Source organism: Camelina sativa, chromosome 16 (assembly GCF_030686135.1).
Source record: "Camelina sativa cultivar CO46 ecotype springtype chromosome 16, ASM3068613v1".
NCBI classification, from domain to species: domain Eukaryota; kingdom Viridiplantae; phylum Streptophyta; class Magnoliopsida; order Brassicales; family Brassicaceae; genus Camelina; species Camelina sativa.
The window spans coordinates 26,879,748-26,893,681 of NC_141895.1; the positions used below are offsets into that span (position 1 = coordinate 26,879,748).

General features: G+C 33.1%; 4 protein-coding genes across 6 annotated transcripts; 2 read left to right on the plus strand and 2 right to left on the minus strand.

Moving 5' to 3' along the window:
- Window positions 1-113: 113 nt before the first annotated feature.
- LOC104752194 (uncharacterized) lies at window positions 114-1,760 on the plus strand. 3 transcript variants are annotated; one of them, XM_010474268.3, is made up of 7 exons: window positions 114-462; window positions 627-669; window positions 777-869; window positions 955-1,017; window positions 1,113-1,208; window positions 1,293-1,370; window positions 1,484-1,760. In XM_010474268.3, exons 1-7 carry the CDS (start codon window positions 320-322, stop codon window positions 1,568-1,570), a joined length of 603 nt encoding a protein of 200 aa, XP_010472570.1. In that variant the 5' UTR covers window positions 114-319; the 3' UTR covers window positions 1,571-1,760. The 3 variants fall into 3 exon arrangements, with proteins under 3 accessions (XP_010472570.1, XP_010472571.1, XP_087348057.1); XM_010474269.3 differs by having other exon boundaries at window positions 196-462; window positions 777-857; XM_087491931.1 differs by having other exon boundaries at window positions 241-462; window positions 758-869.
- Window positions 1,761-2,018: 258 nt separating this feature from the next.
- LOC104752195 (V-type proton ATPase subunit c''2) lies at window positions 2,019-3,439 on the minus strand. Its single transcript, XM_010474270.2, has 4 exons — window positions 3,113-3,439; window positions 2,950-3,027; window positions 2,565-2,735; window positions 2,019-2,460 (listed from the first exon to the last, which is right to left on the minus strand). Exons 1-4 carry the CDS (start codon window positions 3,232-3,234, stop codon window positions 2,295-2,297), a joined length of 537 nt encoding a protein of 178 aa, XP_010472572.1. The 5' UTR covers window positions 3,235-3,439; the 3' UTR covers window positions 2,019-2,294.
- Window positions 3,440-6,008: 2,569 nt separating this feature from the next.
- On the minus strand, window positions 6,009-8,622 carry LOC104752196 (putative protein phosphatase 2C 22). Its single transcript, XM_010474271.3, has 4 exons — window positions 8,052-8,622; window positions 7,578-7,784; window positions 7,267-7,478; window positions 6,009-6,797 (listed from the first exon to the last, which is right to left on the minus strand). Exons 1-4 carry the CDS (start codon window positions 8,238-8,240, stop codon window positions 6,221-6,223), a joined length of 1,185 nt encoding a protein of 394 aa, XP_010472573.1. The 5' UTR covers window positions 8,241-8,622; the 3' UTR covers window positions 6,009-6,220.
- Window positions 8,623-11,835: 3,213 nt separating this feature from the next.
- Window positions 11,836-12,787, plus strand: LOC104752197 (protein CHLOROPLAST VESICULATION-like). Its single transcript, XM_010474272.3, has 2 exons — window positions 11,836-12,186; window positions 12,280-12,787. The coding sequence occupies exons 1-2, from the start codon at window positions 12,095-12,097 to the stop codon at window positions 12,641-12,643; spliced, it is 456 nt and encodes a 151-aa protein (XP_010472574.1). The 5' UTR covers window positions 11,836-12,094; the 3' UTR covers window positions 12,644-12,787.
- The last annotated feature ends 1,147 nt before the right edge of the window (window positions 12,788-13,934 follow it).

The window sequence follows — 13,934 nt, forward strand, 5'->3', positions numbered from 1 at the left end:
ACAATAATAATAATAATAAAAAAAAAAAAACCTCACAATAATAAAGAAAAAGAAAAAAAAAAATGATTGGTGTTAAAAGAGTGCGACCGGTTGTGGTTCAACTTCTAGCGAGTGTGACTTGTGGTGTAGATAATATCTAAACCGGATTCAAATTCAAATCTAGCTCCGGTTAGCTTTTATTTTTTAAACCTGTTTGCTGGTTTGATTCCGTGTCTATCTCTCGGCGTCGTTGTATCGGACGGACGAAATTAAAATTGAAAGGCGCAGTCCGGCGAGAGCAAGAACACAAATCAAAGATCATAAGAACCCGAGTCGAACGATGTCGTTTGGGTCTCTCGTCCTTCCATCTCCACCTTCATCCTTTTCTGCTACGCTCAAGCCTTTCAATGGCTACGGAAGGCTCCATCTTCATCTCGTGCGAGCTTCTTCTTCTGATGTTCCCGATTTCCTCTCTGCCGATTGGTACACCTGCCTTTAGTCTCCTTCTTAACTAAAATTTCGTCAATTTCAAGCATACTTGGTTTTAGTTAGGAAAGAAACGATCAGATCCTAAGAAATTTGATTTTGCAAAGGCCATAGCATTAGAGATCAATTCTATGTTTCTTCTTCACTATTTATGTTTACAGGTTGGAGAGCCGTAGGAAACGACCGTTTGGCCCGAGACTTGATGTAATGACTCTCTCTATTTACTGCATCAGCTTGGAACATTACATTGCTTTGTCTCTACTGTTGTTGTGTATTGATCCCTCAGTTTTAGATTTTTTTTGGTGTAATAGTTTAGTGCTGAAGACGCTGTTCGACATCAGCTTGATGCATTGAAGTATAATGTCCATCCTCGTGATGATTATGGCATTGAGGTCATGTATCGGGTATATCATGTTAACGTCCTTGATGCTTCTTCTGATTCTTACAACTTTTTGTGATGATTTGACTATCTTTTTGTTGATATAACAGTTTGCTGGATTCGATCCATTCGAGAGATCCACCTATTTTGGTCCTTTCTTTGATCTTGGACAGGTTACTTTTTTCATCATTTCTTTACACTGATGGTCATATTGTTCCTTAGCTACTAGCTAAGATTCTTATCCCCTGGTCTTTATTGGTTGGTGTAGTTTGAAAGGTTTAGGCGTATTTTTCATCACTCGTCTTACCGTGTGTTGCTTGGTCACAAGGACAGGAAAATCTTAAGCAGTTTGTTCGTGGAAGAGGTATCATCTCTTTTTTTTTGAAGATGTTACTATCATCACAGAGATCCATTGTTGTCTCACGATACCCTCTTTTCCAATATACAGAATCGTTTCAAGCAGAGGATATGGATTCAGGGAAATCGACCTGAGGAAGAAGAGATATTTGAATTCACAATGTTCCAGGTTGGTTCCTTTGTTACTCAATAGACACCCTAAAATTATGTGGATTTTTCATCTACAATGATGAATTGATGATGATGATGATTAGATATGAAATCGTTTGTGTGTAATGGCAGCGGATAGGCGGTTCATGGGATGGTTATTGGTTGACGGAAAGCTTGCTTCATGACGGAGATGTATTTTCAGGAGGGTTGGCTTACTGATTCTAAAGCTGAGCTTCATCTCTTTTTTGGGTTATCGATTTGTTCTGTCTGATTATATGCGTGGTAATGTGTGACACTGTCATGTAAGTTAATGTTAATATTAAACACGATTAGAATTAGATGTTGCTGTGTGTAGTAAACAAAACGAATGTAGTAGCTTCTTATGAATGCAAGTTGTATATTTATGAAATCCAGGTTTTTCTGATTGTTGCATATAGCGGTAATGGCTAATGGGATCTTTAAATGTTCTTCTTTTTTTTTGCGTTTTTATTTATGTATGTGTGTTTCGAAATGAACCCATATCATCTAGTGTATGTATCAAAACTATTTTGGTGATTGAAAAGGCAAAGCGCATGCTGTAAAGTAGGAAAAATGTACGGTTTCTTATGTATTTTTCTTTTCACATATGTACACTCAACACACACAGGTTGAGTTTGAGAACAGTAGAAGCCTGAAGAGTTTAAGTTCATTCAATGCTCAACATGAAAACATATACAAACTCATATCATTTGTCACAAAAGAACCAAAGAATACAAACATGAAGAGGTTTCTCCAAGTGACTTATTCCCAAGTTTGAACATTACCAAAAATAGGGATTCAAAGAGAAACATGATTTTCTTCTACACAAGTGATATAACAGCCAAGAAGATAAACAAAGATGTGTAATTCTTCTAGGATTTGAAAGATAGATATTAAAAGGTATAGAGTACAAGTCCAGAAATACCTATTTCGTAGGCCATGTAGCTTGAGCTGACATAATGATCCCAACGATAACTCCAAATAACCCGAGAGCACTCCCAAAGATCTCAATCACAAGAATCTTAACAAAGAGCGTCGAGTTCTGAGCATCAGACAACGCACAACTGCTTCCAATGATTCCTACACATAACCTGCAACAAACAAAATCCCCATAAACAGTGAGATTTACCATGTTTACAAAGGTTCAGAAGATGAAAGAGAGGAGAAAGAAGAAGAAGAAGAAGAAGATACAGACCCGCAAACAAGGTTAGCAAATCCAACAATGATTCCAGAAGCAAAGATTGCATATCCAGCTCTAAGAGACTCAGCGTCATACATCTTCGATGATGGCACACTCTCCAACTTGGTTTGCAGTATGATAGCAACAATAACGCCGTATATAGCCACGGCTTCACAGAAAATTACACTGAAAGACAATGAACAAACACTTGATTCATTACATAGTTCTAGCATCTTCTACTAGGTCAGAGCCAATGTGATCTATCACATCATATAAAGCCAATTTCACCAATCCTAGCCTAGGTCAACCACTGTATGCTATAATCTAATGGCATTTGCATCGGGTTACAAAAATTTACACAATATTTCCTGAAATTGAAATTGAATCGTGTGGGCAAAACCTGATGAGATTCTTGGAAGTGATACGAGGAGCTTCAATGGCGGCACCGATCAAACTACTTCCGGTAATGTAAATTCCCCTACACCATAAAGAGAGCTTTCGTAAACACGATGCTTTCGTAAATCAATTTGGGGGAAGAAGAAGAAGAAGAAGTGGATATTTACCAGGCAGCACCAAGAACGGAGACGCCGATGGAGATGGCGATTCCGATGGCGGAGAAAGTGTACGGAGAGATTCTCACCAGAGCCGCCGCCCATGAACTCGCATGAATAGCCGCACCGGACATTTTCGCTCTTTTATCTCTCTCTCTTTCGGAGGAGGAGACAATAACAACAGAGCCTGCGATCTGAGATTGAGCAACTACCTTTCACGCGCGCGTGAGTTTACTTACCATCATAATAGGCCTTGTAAGCCATTTCAATAGCCCATTTTCACTAAAATACTACAGTACCTTTGTTTTTATTATATCTAGGATCTCATCTGCCTACGGCGCGAAAGAATATTTGCGGACATATAAAATATATAAATTTTAATATAATTAATTACATTAAATCATATATTTGTGTAATGGTTTTAGATAAAATAGGAGAATGAAAAAAATGGTAATATTAAATCTTCTCTCTTCTACCAACAATTATTTTATCTCAGCCAACATGTCTTTTTCTCTTCCTTTCATGCAAAAGAAAGTCAGATTTGTTTTTCAAATTTTTGAAAAATATGTTAAAAGGCATTAAATATATGGCCGTGGAATGTGTTTATTTGTCAAATTGAAGCACATAAAAACAAAAGCTACACTCAAATTTGTATTTTTTTTATAAAACCATATTATTTTTGGATACATTCCAATTTATTTTTGTATCCTAGTTAAACACAATCTATCATCAAATCATGACCAAAGAAAAAAAAATTGGTCTTTATATAAAAACTAACAGATTGACACATGAGCAAATCATTGCTATCAAATAAAGAGGATTCAAAAAAGCACCATATGTTTCATTGAAGTGATTCAAGAAACATGTATATCTCATTTGAAACAATGCAATAGTGATTGTTTCGACATAAATTAAAAATATCAATAAAAATAGAAAAGTTTCAATGATTAGTGAGGAGTGAATATGTTAGTCGACTTCTATATTTATAGGATAAATAAAGTCGGTTTCAATATTTAGGGTTAATTAACATTTTCATAAATATGATCTTAATAGTAATATATTTGTGAATCAAATGTTTAAATATAGATTCGAGGTATATGCTCAATTTCCAAAAAAAATGAAATCTATATTTATGATTAAAAAAAATTCCACATAATTAAGATTAAGATTATATTTGCAAATATAATAACTATTGTGATATGATTTTGTAAACTATTACGTGTAACTGAAAATTTCATTTTATTTTGGTTAGTTTGTAGATTTGAAATCAAATTATACACTATTGTTCCCAAAAATATCAAAATCAGATTATTCATTTAATTTTCAAGTGGTTATGTCAAGTGGTTATGTGACTTATATCAAGTGCTAATTATTAGGGTGATTGATTTTATTTAGATTTCCTTATTATCTATAAACATTTTTTAAATATAGTTAGTTTATTTCTTCATAATCCGAATAATTAACAGTAAAGGTTTTTGGGATTTGAATATATTTATAATTGTATGTTAGGTACTATATTTGGGGAATGCTAAATTTAAATTGATCTTCTTAGATATTTCCTTAAATCAAAATTTTAAAATATGTTTTAATTATGGTAAGTTTGTTTAAACGATAATCCATTAAAGGTTTTGTGATGGTTTAGAAAATTAAAATCATCATATAATTAAATTATTTTCTATTTGATGGTGTAGATAAATTACATTATCATTATTATGTACTTTATTAGAATTACATAGATAATTTTATAACAAACTCAATATTATTTTTGTAAATTTTTAAAGTTTGTTTTAAAAAATATTCTCTTTTCAAAAAAATTAAAGATTTTTATTAAATTATTTCATAGTAAAATTTACATTTTTTCTTTATTAGTTATTAATAACTTTAGTCATATAAGAAATATGCTATTTTATAAATAATAAATATGATTTTATTTAAAAAATTATATATATGGGTTTCCTAAAAAATAAGAAAACCAATATTCTCGTAATTAATATGGTTTTTTTTTGTTTGAAATGTTTATTTAGGTTTCCTTTGGGGTATAATTTAAATAAATATTGCAAAATTTAAATATATTTTCAGATTCTAATCCAATAACCCATTATAAATGAAACAGATATTTCTGATTTGGATCCAATTTGGTTGATTTCGGGTAATTTTCTAATTTTGACCCGACTCATTGTTGATTTTGTACTTCTCTTTTATTTATATAGGGATAAAATGTATAATGTACTTTTGACATTTTGTGATATATATTAAATATGTCATAGGTTGAATACTAAATTGAGAAATTTACTTGCGATTGAATGTGTGTTTCAATCGTACAAAGATAATTTATAGCGAAGAAAATAGAAAAATACTATTGTGATAGTAAATATCAATGGGCCCGCTTCATCTTCATCTCATTACATCTTTTGTAACAATTTTCATAATATTTATGAGTCCAATTGGTAACACGACGGAATAGTGCAAAACAACGTTTTTGTGATGGGTAACTGTCAAAGCGGTTTACCTCATACCAAAACAGTATTGAGTTACCAACTAAACTGTATACGTCATAAAATTTGAGCAGTTTTGTAGATGAGTAACTTACTAGTTGGTGGCACAAAGCCACAAATTGTCAACTTTTGTGTTTAGCTCTACAATTTCTATATCAAAATTATGATTTGATCTTTCTCTTCAGATCTTCAGGTTGGGATGTCCCAAACATTCTCATCACTCATCAGTAAACCGACTTTTCCAGTATCGAAGCACAAACTCTCAAAAGCCATTTTTCCCTGCACCATTTTTGATCATACCGATTATTGGCAATGTGTATTAAGCGGCCCTCTCCTTTCAGCCTAGTCAAAATTTCACTACGATTGAATCCGAAGGAATGAGGATTCCGATCTAGTTACAAAACAAACCAGACTGAAGCAAAAAATATTATTAAGCAAAAGTGAGAGTAAATATATCCTACCAAACAATATATTATTGTATGCCGCCTCATGTTTATATAAATTACTCAAATTGCAAGAATTATAACAAAACAAAACCTCCAAACCCAAACTATAAATTGTAAGAAAAAACAAAACAAAAGAGAATCAATCATTCGTCACCATCCCAGGAACCCAGGTCACCCAATTAGTCCCCCAAGCCATCCAAGAAGCTCTGTAAATCTTTTAAACCCTCCGCCGAGAAGCTCCGCTGAACCCTCAACCTCGGTGCAACCAAGTTCGGTGGTGGTTGTGGCTGAAGACACACAACCACCGCCGTCACATTATCCCCACTCTTCCTCTTTATTGCTTCCTCGACTAACTCTTTACTACACATGAGCGGGTCATTGTGCTCCTGCAGTCTCCTTCTAGCAAAATCTATGGCATTCTGGCTCATGAACACATCCCAAACCCCATCACACCCGATTATAAGGAACTCGTCCTCTTCGGTTAGTTTAGTTGTCATGAGCTCAGGCTCTGCAATGAGGGGTCCACCGTCAGAACCATCTTTCTTCTTTTTCATGCCTTCCATATGAAAGTCCCCAAGCGCACGAGCCACATTAAGTTGTCCATTTAGATAGCCGTCGTATACATATCCACCCGATGCCTCAATGCGTCTTCTCTCCTTACTGCTCATGGGTTTGTGGTCTCTTGACATTTCAATGGCTTTCCCTTGACGGGATAAGACTGCTCTACAATCTCCAGCGTTTGCTACCACCAACGACCTGTTACCACAAAAATAAATGTTAACATGGTACAAAAGGGTTTCATACCTGAATAATAATAGAGTATGAAACAAAACAGAGAAAATACAAGACTAGAAGACCTAATTTGTATTTGTGTGTCAATATACTACAAAATTAGTCAACAGGTAAAGCTAAGGGCCTAAGGCAATAACTACATTAGAGCAGCAGCAAATACGGGTAGAGAGTACATCTACACGCAAATAAGTGGCAAGAGAGTAACTTATAACATACACCTATTCCCGAATACTTTTTCTTACCTAACCTTACCAAGATGTAAAGGCTTAGGAGAGAACAACTAATATGGGAGAAGATGACCACACAACTAGTTGGACAAAAATAAATAGAATGTCCTGCAAATTGCTAGCCTACCTATGAAGTCTTAGGTAGTAGTCATTTAGAGTTTAGGTTAGACGTAACTTAAACGATAATAAGAGTTGAATCAGCTAACCTCCCAAAAAGAATAGCTGCCAAAGCAGTAGTTCCTGAAGCAAGGCTCCCATCCAATGAACAAGCCTCTAGGAAGGCAGTGTCTGTTTGAAGAAATGCTGAAGACATCACCTTATTAATTTCACTAGGAAACTCTTGATCCCCAACAATGTACCTCGGTATATGGTGACATGCAAAATCAGCAGCATGCTTCCCACCATGTCCATCGAACACCTAATATAAAACAAATCGAATCAGAGATTCAAGACCCTTCTTATGCTATAAAATGCATTTACAAAAATCAGGGAAAGTGAAAAGAACAAACAAACATACCCCGTAAAAGGCACTCGGACCGGCCTCAGAGTTCTGAAGGCCAAAGCTATCCATGAAATTATCGACGCACAGAAAAGCATCTTCCATGCTTGACCTGGAGCCAATATCAGACCAAGCTCCAGAACGCATAGAAGGAACAAACTCAGACTTATTCTTCTCTAAAGTAAACTCATTCTCAACAGATATATCTGACACCTTCGTCTTCACCTACAAAATGAAGCAGTCAGAAACCTCAAGCATCTCATAATCACACATTAAAAAAAAACAGATATTGCAGTCTTAATCATACACATTAGAGAGACAATAATTCAATTTCATTGATACAAGCAGTTTTAGGAAACTAATACTAATGATCCAAATCCAAAGCAGAGCAGTAATTACAACTTAAATTAAACATTCAATACACAAACAATATCGCATTAAATAAAACCAGAAATATCCAAGAAACCCAAGTTGAAGAGAAAGGAATCTTACGAGAGATTGGTGTCGAACAAGCGACCTCTTATTACACGGAGCCAACGATCGCTCACCGTCGAAGCTTTGCCTGTAAACGGCGGCGACAGCGGCGGATGAAGAAGAAGAGAAGGAGAGAGGATTCGGCGGTAAACCGCCGTAACTCGAACTCCCATTCTCCGGATCAGAGATTCCTCTAGTTTCTTCCATATTGCACCATCATTAAAAAAATAAAATTCCGTAAGCAAAAATAGCGAAAGAGCTGACGAGTCAACTCACGAGTCAGTGAGTCGATTAAAACGATTTCACGTGGAATGTAGCTGTAGATGAGAGATTCTTAGACGATGGGTACAGATTCAGCGACAAAATTGAAGCAATTGTTTCAGAGTTACACGAATTATTAGGGTTTTAGAAAATTAGGGTTTTGTGGCACAAATTATAAACACGCAGAGAGCGAGAGAGAGAGAAGAGAGATGTAAAAGCTGTTCGCCGGCGGAGGCGAGAAATACGAGTCCGACGGTTATTAAAAAGGCCCCAAAAAAAAAAAAAGATGCTTAACGTGAAAAGTGAAAATATAAAACGTCGGCGTATTATTGACATCTTTCCTTTCTTCCTTTATAAAAAAAGCAATGTTTTCATGACCGGACCGATAGGTGAACCGGACTGCCTTCTGGGTCACCGGGTCATTGGATTAACCGGTTTCAACCGCGAGTCAATTAGTTATGATTTTGTTTACTATATATATAGAAATTATATAGTTTTATATAATACTTAAATAAAAATAATCATACCATAGTTAACAAATTATGAAATCTAAAAATAAAAATAAAGTGAATTAAACCTTTTGAATAAGATAAAAAACACTAAGTAAAATATCAGCAATGAAATATATAAAAGAACATCACCAATTCACAACAACCAATCTTGGTTGTCTCTATCACCATTCCCTTCGTGTTCTTCAGGTGGCAAAGTGAAGTCTTTATCAAAATCTGAAACATCTAAAAATCACATAGTTGAATCAATATATTATAGACAACTAAAAGGAAATTCAAAAAGCGAAACAGAAAATAATAAAGATACCATTAGACTTTTCAGGTTTGTGTCTTCATGATTTGGGATATTCCTCAGCAAGAGCATTCTCTAATTCATCATATTCAAGTTCACCTGTTTCTTCTTCTTCAACGATCCAAAACTCTGTTTTATCAATAGATTCATAGTCAACAGAATCATATGATCTTTTTCTTTTTGACTTGTACATGTAAAACATGTATAACTTGTTACAAACTAAAGGTAAAAAGACAATTTTTATTTAATAATAGTATAATACTTGAACCGTAACTCGGCCGGTCTGGTCCAGATTACTGGATCACCGGTTTATAGAGGTTTTTTGTGGGTTTTACCTGTTTTATGATCCCCGGTTATTAGTACTAGACCCAAACCGGAAAATTGTCTGGGTCGCGAATCAACCGGTCGAACTGGCCGGTCCGGTCCGATCGTGAAAACATTGCAAAAAAAGGAATAAAATATTTACATTTCTAACTAGAATAAACGTTATATATATATATACTTTTTTTTATAACGTAATATTTTATGAATAGCAAAAAAGGAAACATGGCATTTAAGAAAAATAGCAAAATGATTTTAATTTTAAATGAACCTTTTTTATTTTAACGTCTGGAAGATGATTTTTTAAAAATTGTTCCAAAATATTTGATATATGTATTTATTTAATTTATTGTCAACAATATTACTAAAAGAATCAGGTCAAAAAAGTTAATCTTATTGAACATTATTTACTTACATTAGATATTGGACTTGTATATGATCTGTTCATGCAAATTTGTCTGTTTTAGATTTCTCACATTACTGGAGTGTTGAAAAAAATGTTTGATTATTTGTTTGTACGATGATATTCTTATATGTATAGTTTTACTGCGTTAATTACTTTTTCTTAGATTCATTGGTGGTCACCAAATTTTAACTCTGAGAAATTAAAGAACCACTCGAATAGTATATGTTGGGGAAATATTCGAATATTGTTTCGCCATTAGGAACTTTTTGTGCGGATTTTTCCAGCACAACGATGGTTACTTATCTCGTAATTTAATTAAATGGACCGACAAGAAGCTTGTTGACGTGGGAGCATGTGATGACACATGCTAATTGGCTATCATTATCAAACAAAATTTTCTTCAGTAATGTGTTTGTGTTGTGATACGTGTACGTTTTATTTAAGACGTAGCAAAAATATTCACGGCTTTTTGTGTTCAATTTCACAATTTGTCTTTCGTATGGACCTTCTATTTCCAATGTTAATGGGTCAAGTCCATTCCATTCTCTGGGCTTAATTTAAGTATAGAGAAGATATGTACATAGCTGGAAGGAATATATTTATTTAGATGTGTTTTGAACTGTGTACAGCAACAACTAAAGGAACGTTGTGAATGTACTGAATACATGTTATAAGGAAATTATACTGGATGGAAATGTTTTACGAACATCGTATCGTAGTACTCGTTTGTAAAAAATATTTAGCATTTTCGTATAACCTGTTAGTACATTCCAGTTTCAGTTTTGGTACATGCATAAAAAATTTACAATAATTGATTTGATCAAATATATCAATTAACATATATTTATTTTTTGGGTCAACTATTCAAAAAAACCCACACAGCTAAACAAAATTAATTTGAACTGAAACAATTTAAAACTGGATAACTTTCCGGAAAGGACTATATATCAAAAACATGTAAATGAGGATAAAGCACAAAAGAAACCACTTGATTTCATATAATACAAAACAAACTATTGTCATTCCTTTTACCCATACAAAAATCGCACTTACGCCATCACATTTTGAATATTGGATAAATATTTTTACTTTAATCAAAAATTAGAATTAAAGGTGATTTATTAATTTTGTAATTTTTTAAGTTTCTTTTACCAACAAAAAAAAAAAGAGAGAGAGAGAGGATGAATTACCTTTACATTTGACTCAATGTTTTGTATTTCTAGTCTATTGTTGTCAGTTACACAATTTTTTGTGATCCAAAAAAAAGAAAAGTTACACACTTTTCTAAAAATCAAAATATTTGAGTAACTTCGTTTTATATTTAAAATGCAATATACATGATAATTTCTTTGGTTTCTACTGGTAACCATTAGAGGAACAAAAGGAAAATGAATAAAAAGAACAATAAGGAACGGAATAAACAATTTTTGAGGAATAAAAGGAAAAAATGCAGAGAAAGAACAAAATAATGACTGGTAACCAAATAATAATAATATTTTTAAAAATAGATTAAATATTAAATCAATCAATGAATAAAAATACTAATACTACTTTTAATGTATATAAAATAAATTTTACATTTGATTTTAAAATAAAATTTGTGAATTAAATTTTAGAGACATCATATTAAATACTAATAGTTAATATTAACCTACAATAAAATTTAATTTAAAATATTCTTTAGTTTTTATTTATGATATACACATCTTTTAAATTTAATTTACTATTCATACAATTTCCAAATAAAGCTTTCAAATTAATTTAACATGAAATTTTGTATCAAAGATACTTTTCTGCCAATATACTTTGAAAGATATGAATATTATTGTATTATAAAATTAAAATATTATTAATAAACATATTTTTTATTTATTTTAAAATAAAAAACGAATTTTAATATTAATTTTTTTTGTGTTCCATTTGTTCCTCATCAATTTTGGGGAAGAACATTTTTGACCTAGTGTTCTTTATTTTATGAAAAATATAGAGGAACGATGAGGAAATAATATTCTTTATAAATGGTAAAAATTTGGAGGAATGAAGAGGAATATTATATTCCTTCTCATTCTTTTCCTAAATTTTAGTTACGAGTTGGAGCTTTTGTCTTAAGGAAGAACTTCAAATTATATTATTTTTATTTTAAAGCCGTATATTGTATAGGTCTGTCTAATCGAGTTATATATATATATATATATATATATATTGGAGAAGAAAGAATAAATATTTGCTTTTGGTAGATTCTAAAGAGAAAAACAAAAACAGAGGAACAACAATGGCAGGGAGAATAAGCTGCTGTCTGAATCTTCCTCTCTTAGATTCCAACTCTTCACAATCACTTCTCAAGAAAACGTCACAGATCTCTTGGTATCTTATTCAATTCAATTCATGAAAAATCATTATATCTACCTGATCAGTTTTCACATATCAATGATCATTTTATATTCTTTTATTCTATAGTACTAGTAGGAGAACAGAGCATGTGACTGAGCCACGGAAGAACAACAACAAGTGTTCTCTTGTCTTTGGCGTGGCGGCGACTGTCCTATTCGGCGCGATTCAAATCAGTTACGTGGCATCGGTTGCAGCTGCGTTTCCTGTGGAAGAGATGGTCACCGGCGTGGTGCCGCCACCACGGAGGTGGAGCGACAAGAGGACGTGTCCGCCTTGGCTTGAGAACTCGTTAGAGACTATCGTACCGGAGAATCTTCCCCGTCCGTCGGCTCATCGACGTTTGGAGTTAGCTGGATTAGCTAAGGGTGATGCGCCGCCGGTCGGTGCGATGGGGACACGTGTCAATAGGACTGCTTGCTTCTCCGTGTAAATTGGAAAGTTCATTACACGTGTAAGGGACGTTGTTAGGCAGCTGTACAAAATCAATTAGAAACAAATACTATTGTAAATAAATTAAATTTCAATATTTTTATTTATATACTTGCATAAATAAAAATTGAAGTATTTGAACAAATTAAACTTTGACATTTTTTGTTTTAAATTTATTTGACCAAAATTTTGAAAAAAAAAACTTAAAATCATTGAGATTGTTTTTATTTGCACGTTTGTCTTCTTTTTCTTTATTTTGTAATCTTGTAGCCTATTCTTAGGGATGTTAAGAATGGGTTTTAACCCGATGGGTACCCGAGACTCATGAAAAATAAGAAATCCAAAGATCTGATTATTATGTTAAAATTTCATGGGTTTTAAATAGTTCGGGTACCCATTTTAGAGAGTTCGATTCGGGTTTATTTTATTGGGTTATGGATACCCATGAAACTTCAAAAAAAAATCATATGTAATAAAAGATGTCCTTAGTGCAGTGAAGTGACCTTAGTGCAGTGGCCAAAGGTAAGTCCTTAATGCACAAGGCACCATCACACCAGGGATCGAGTCTCGCTCCCTACAAATGTAGGGATTAGGCTAATGGGCCGGCCTGTTGTGGCCCAATGGTTGACAAAAAAAAAAAAAAAAAAGATGTCCTTTCTCTTCTTTAAGTATTTTTTTGACTTTGATTAGATTTAGAAACTGTTTGGAAAAAGTACTCTTCGCCCAGAAAATTGGAAAAGACGAATGAATTTTTTTCTTTTCTTTGTTAGCTTTGTGTGAAATTGAGATTGTGATGGGTTGATGATAAGGCTGTGGATGAGAGACACGTGTACGAACATGATTGAGGAATGGGTTAAGGCGCGTGGCAAGCTTGTGGCAAGTATCGATCGTTATCTGATGCAAAAATAACTCCAAGAAATTTTTCTTGGACTTTTTTTATTTTTGAGGCTTCGCAAAATTTTTGTTTTATCTGATGAAAACTGAAAAGTCATTAGTTACATAATAATCTTGTAAGTTTTATCATTTATTCGATTAATAATAATTTCTTGTAATTTTTGAAACTCTTAAATATATTTGGTATACTTTATCTATATAATATAAAATTATAAATTTTTGAAAATTGTCATAAATATAATAAAATAAACAATATACATAATATAAATCATATTTGGTACCAAAAAGCTAAAGACACAAAAATTCATAATGCAAAATGCCAAATACATCATATAAGATAAAAAAAATCGGGTATCCATGGGTTTATCCACAAAAATAAAAACCCGTTCGGATTTACC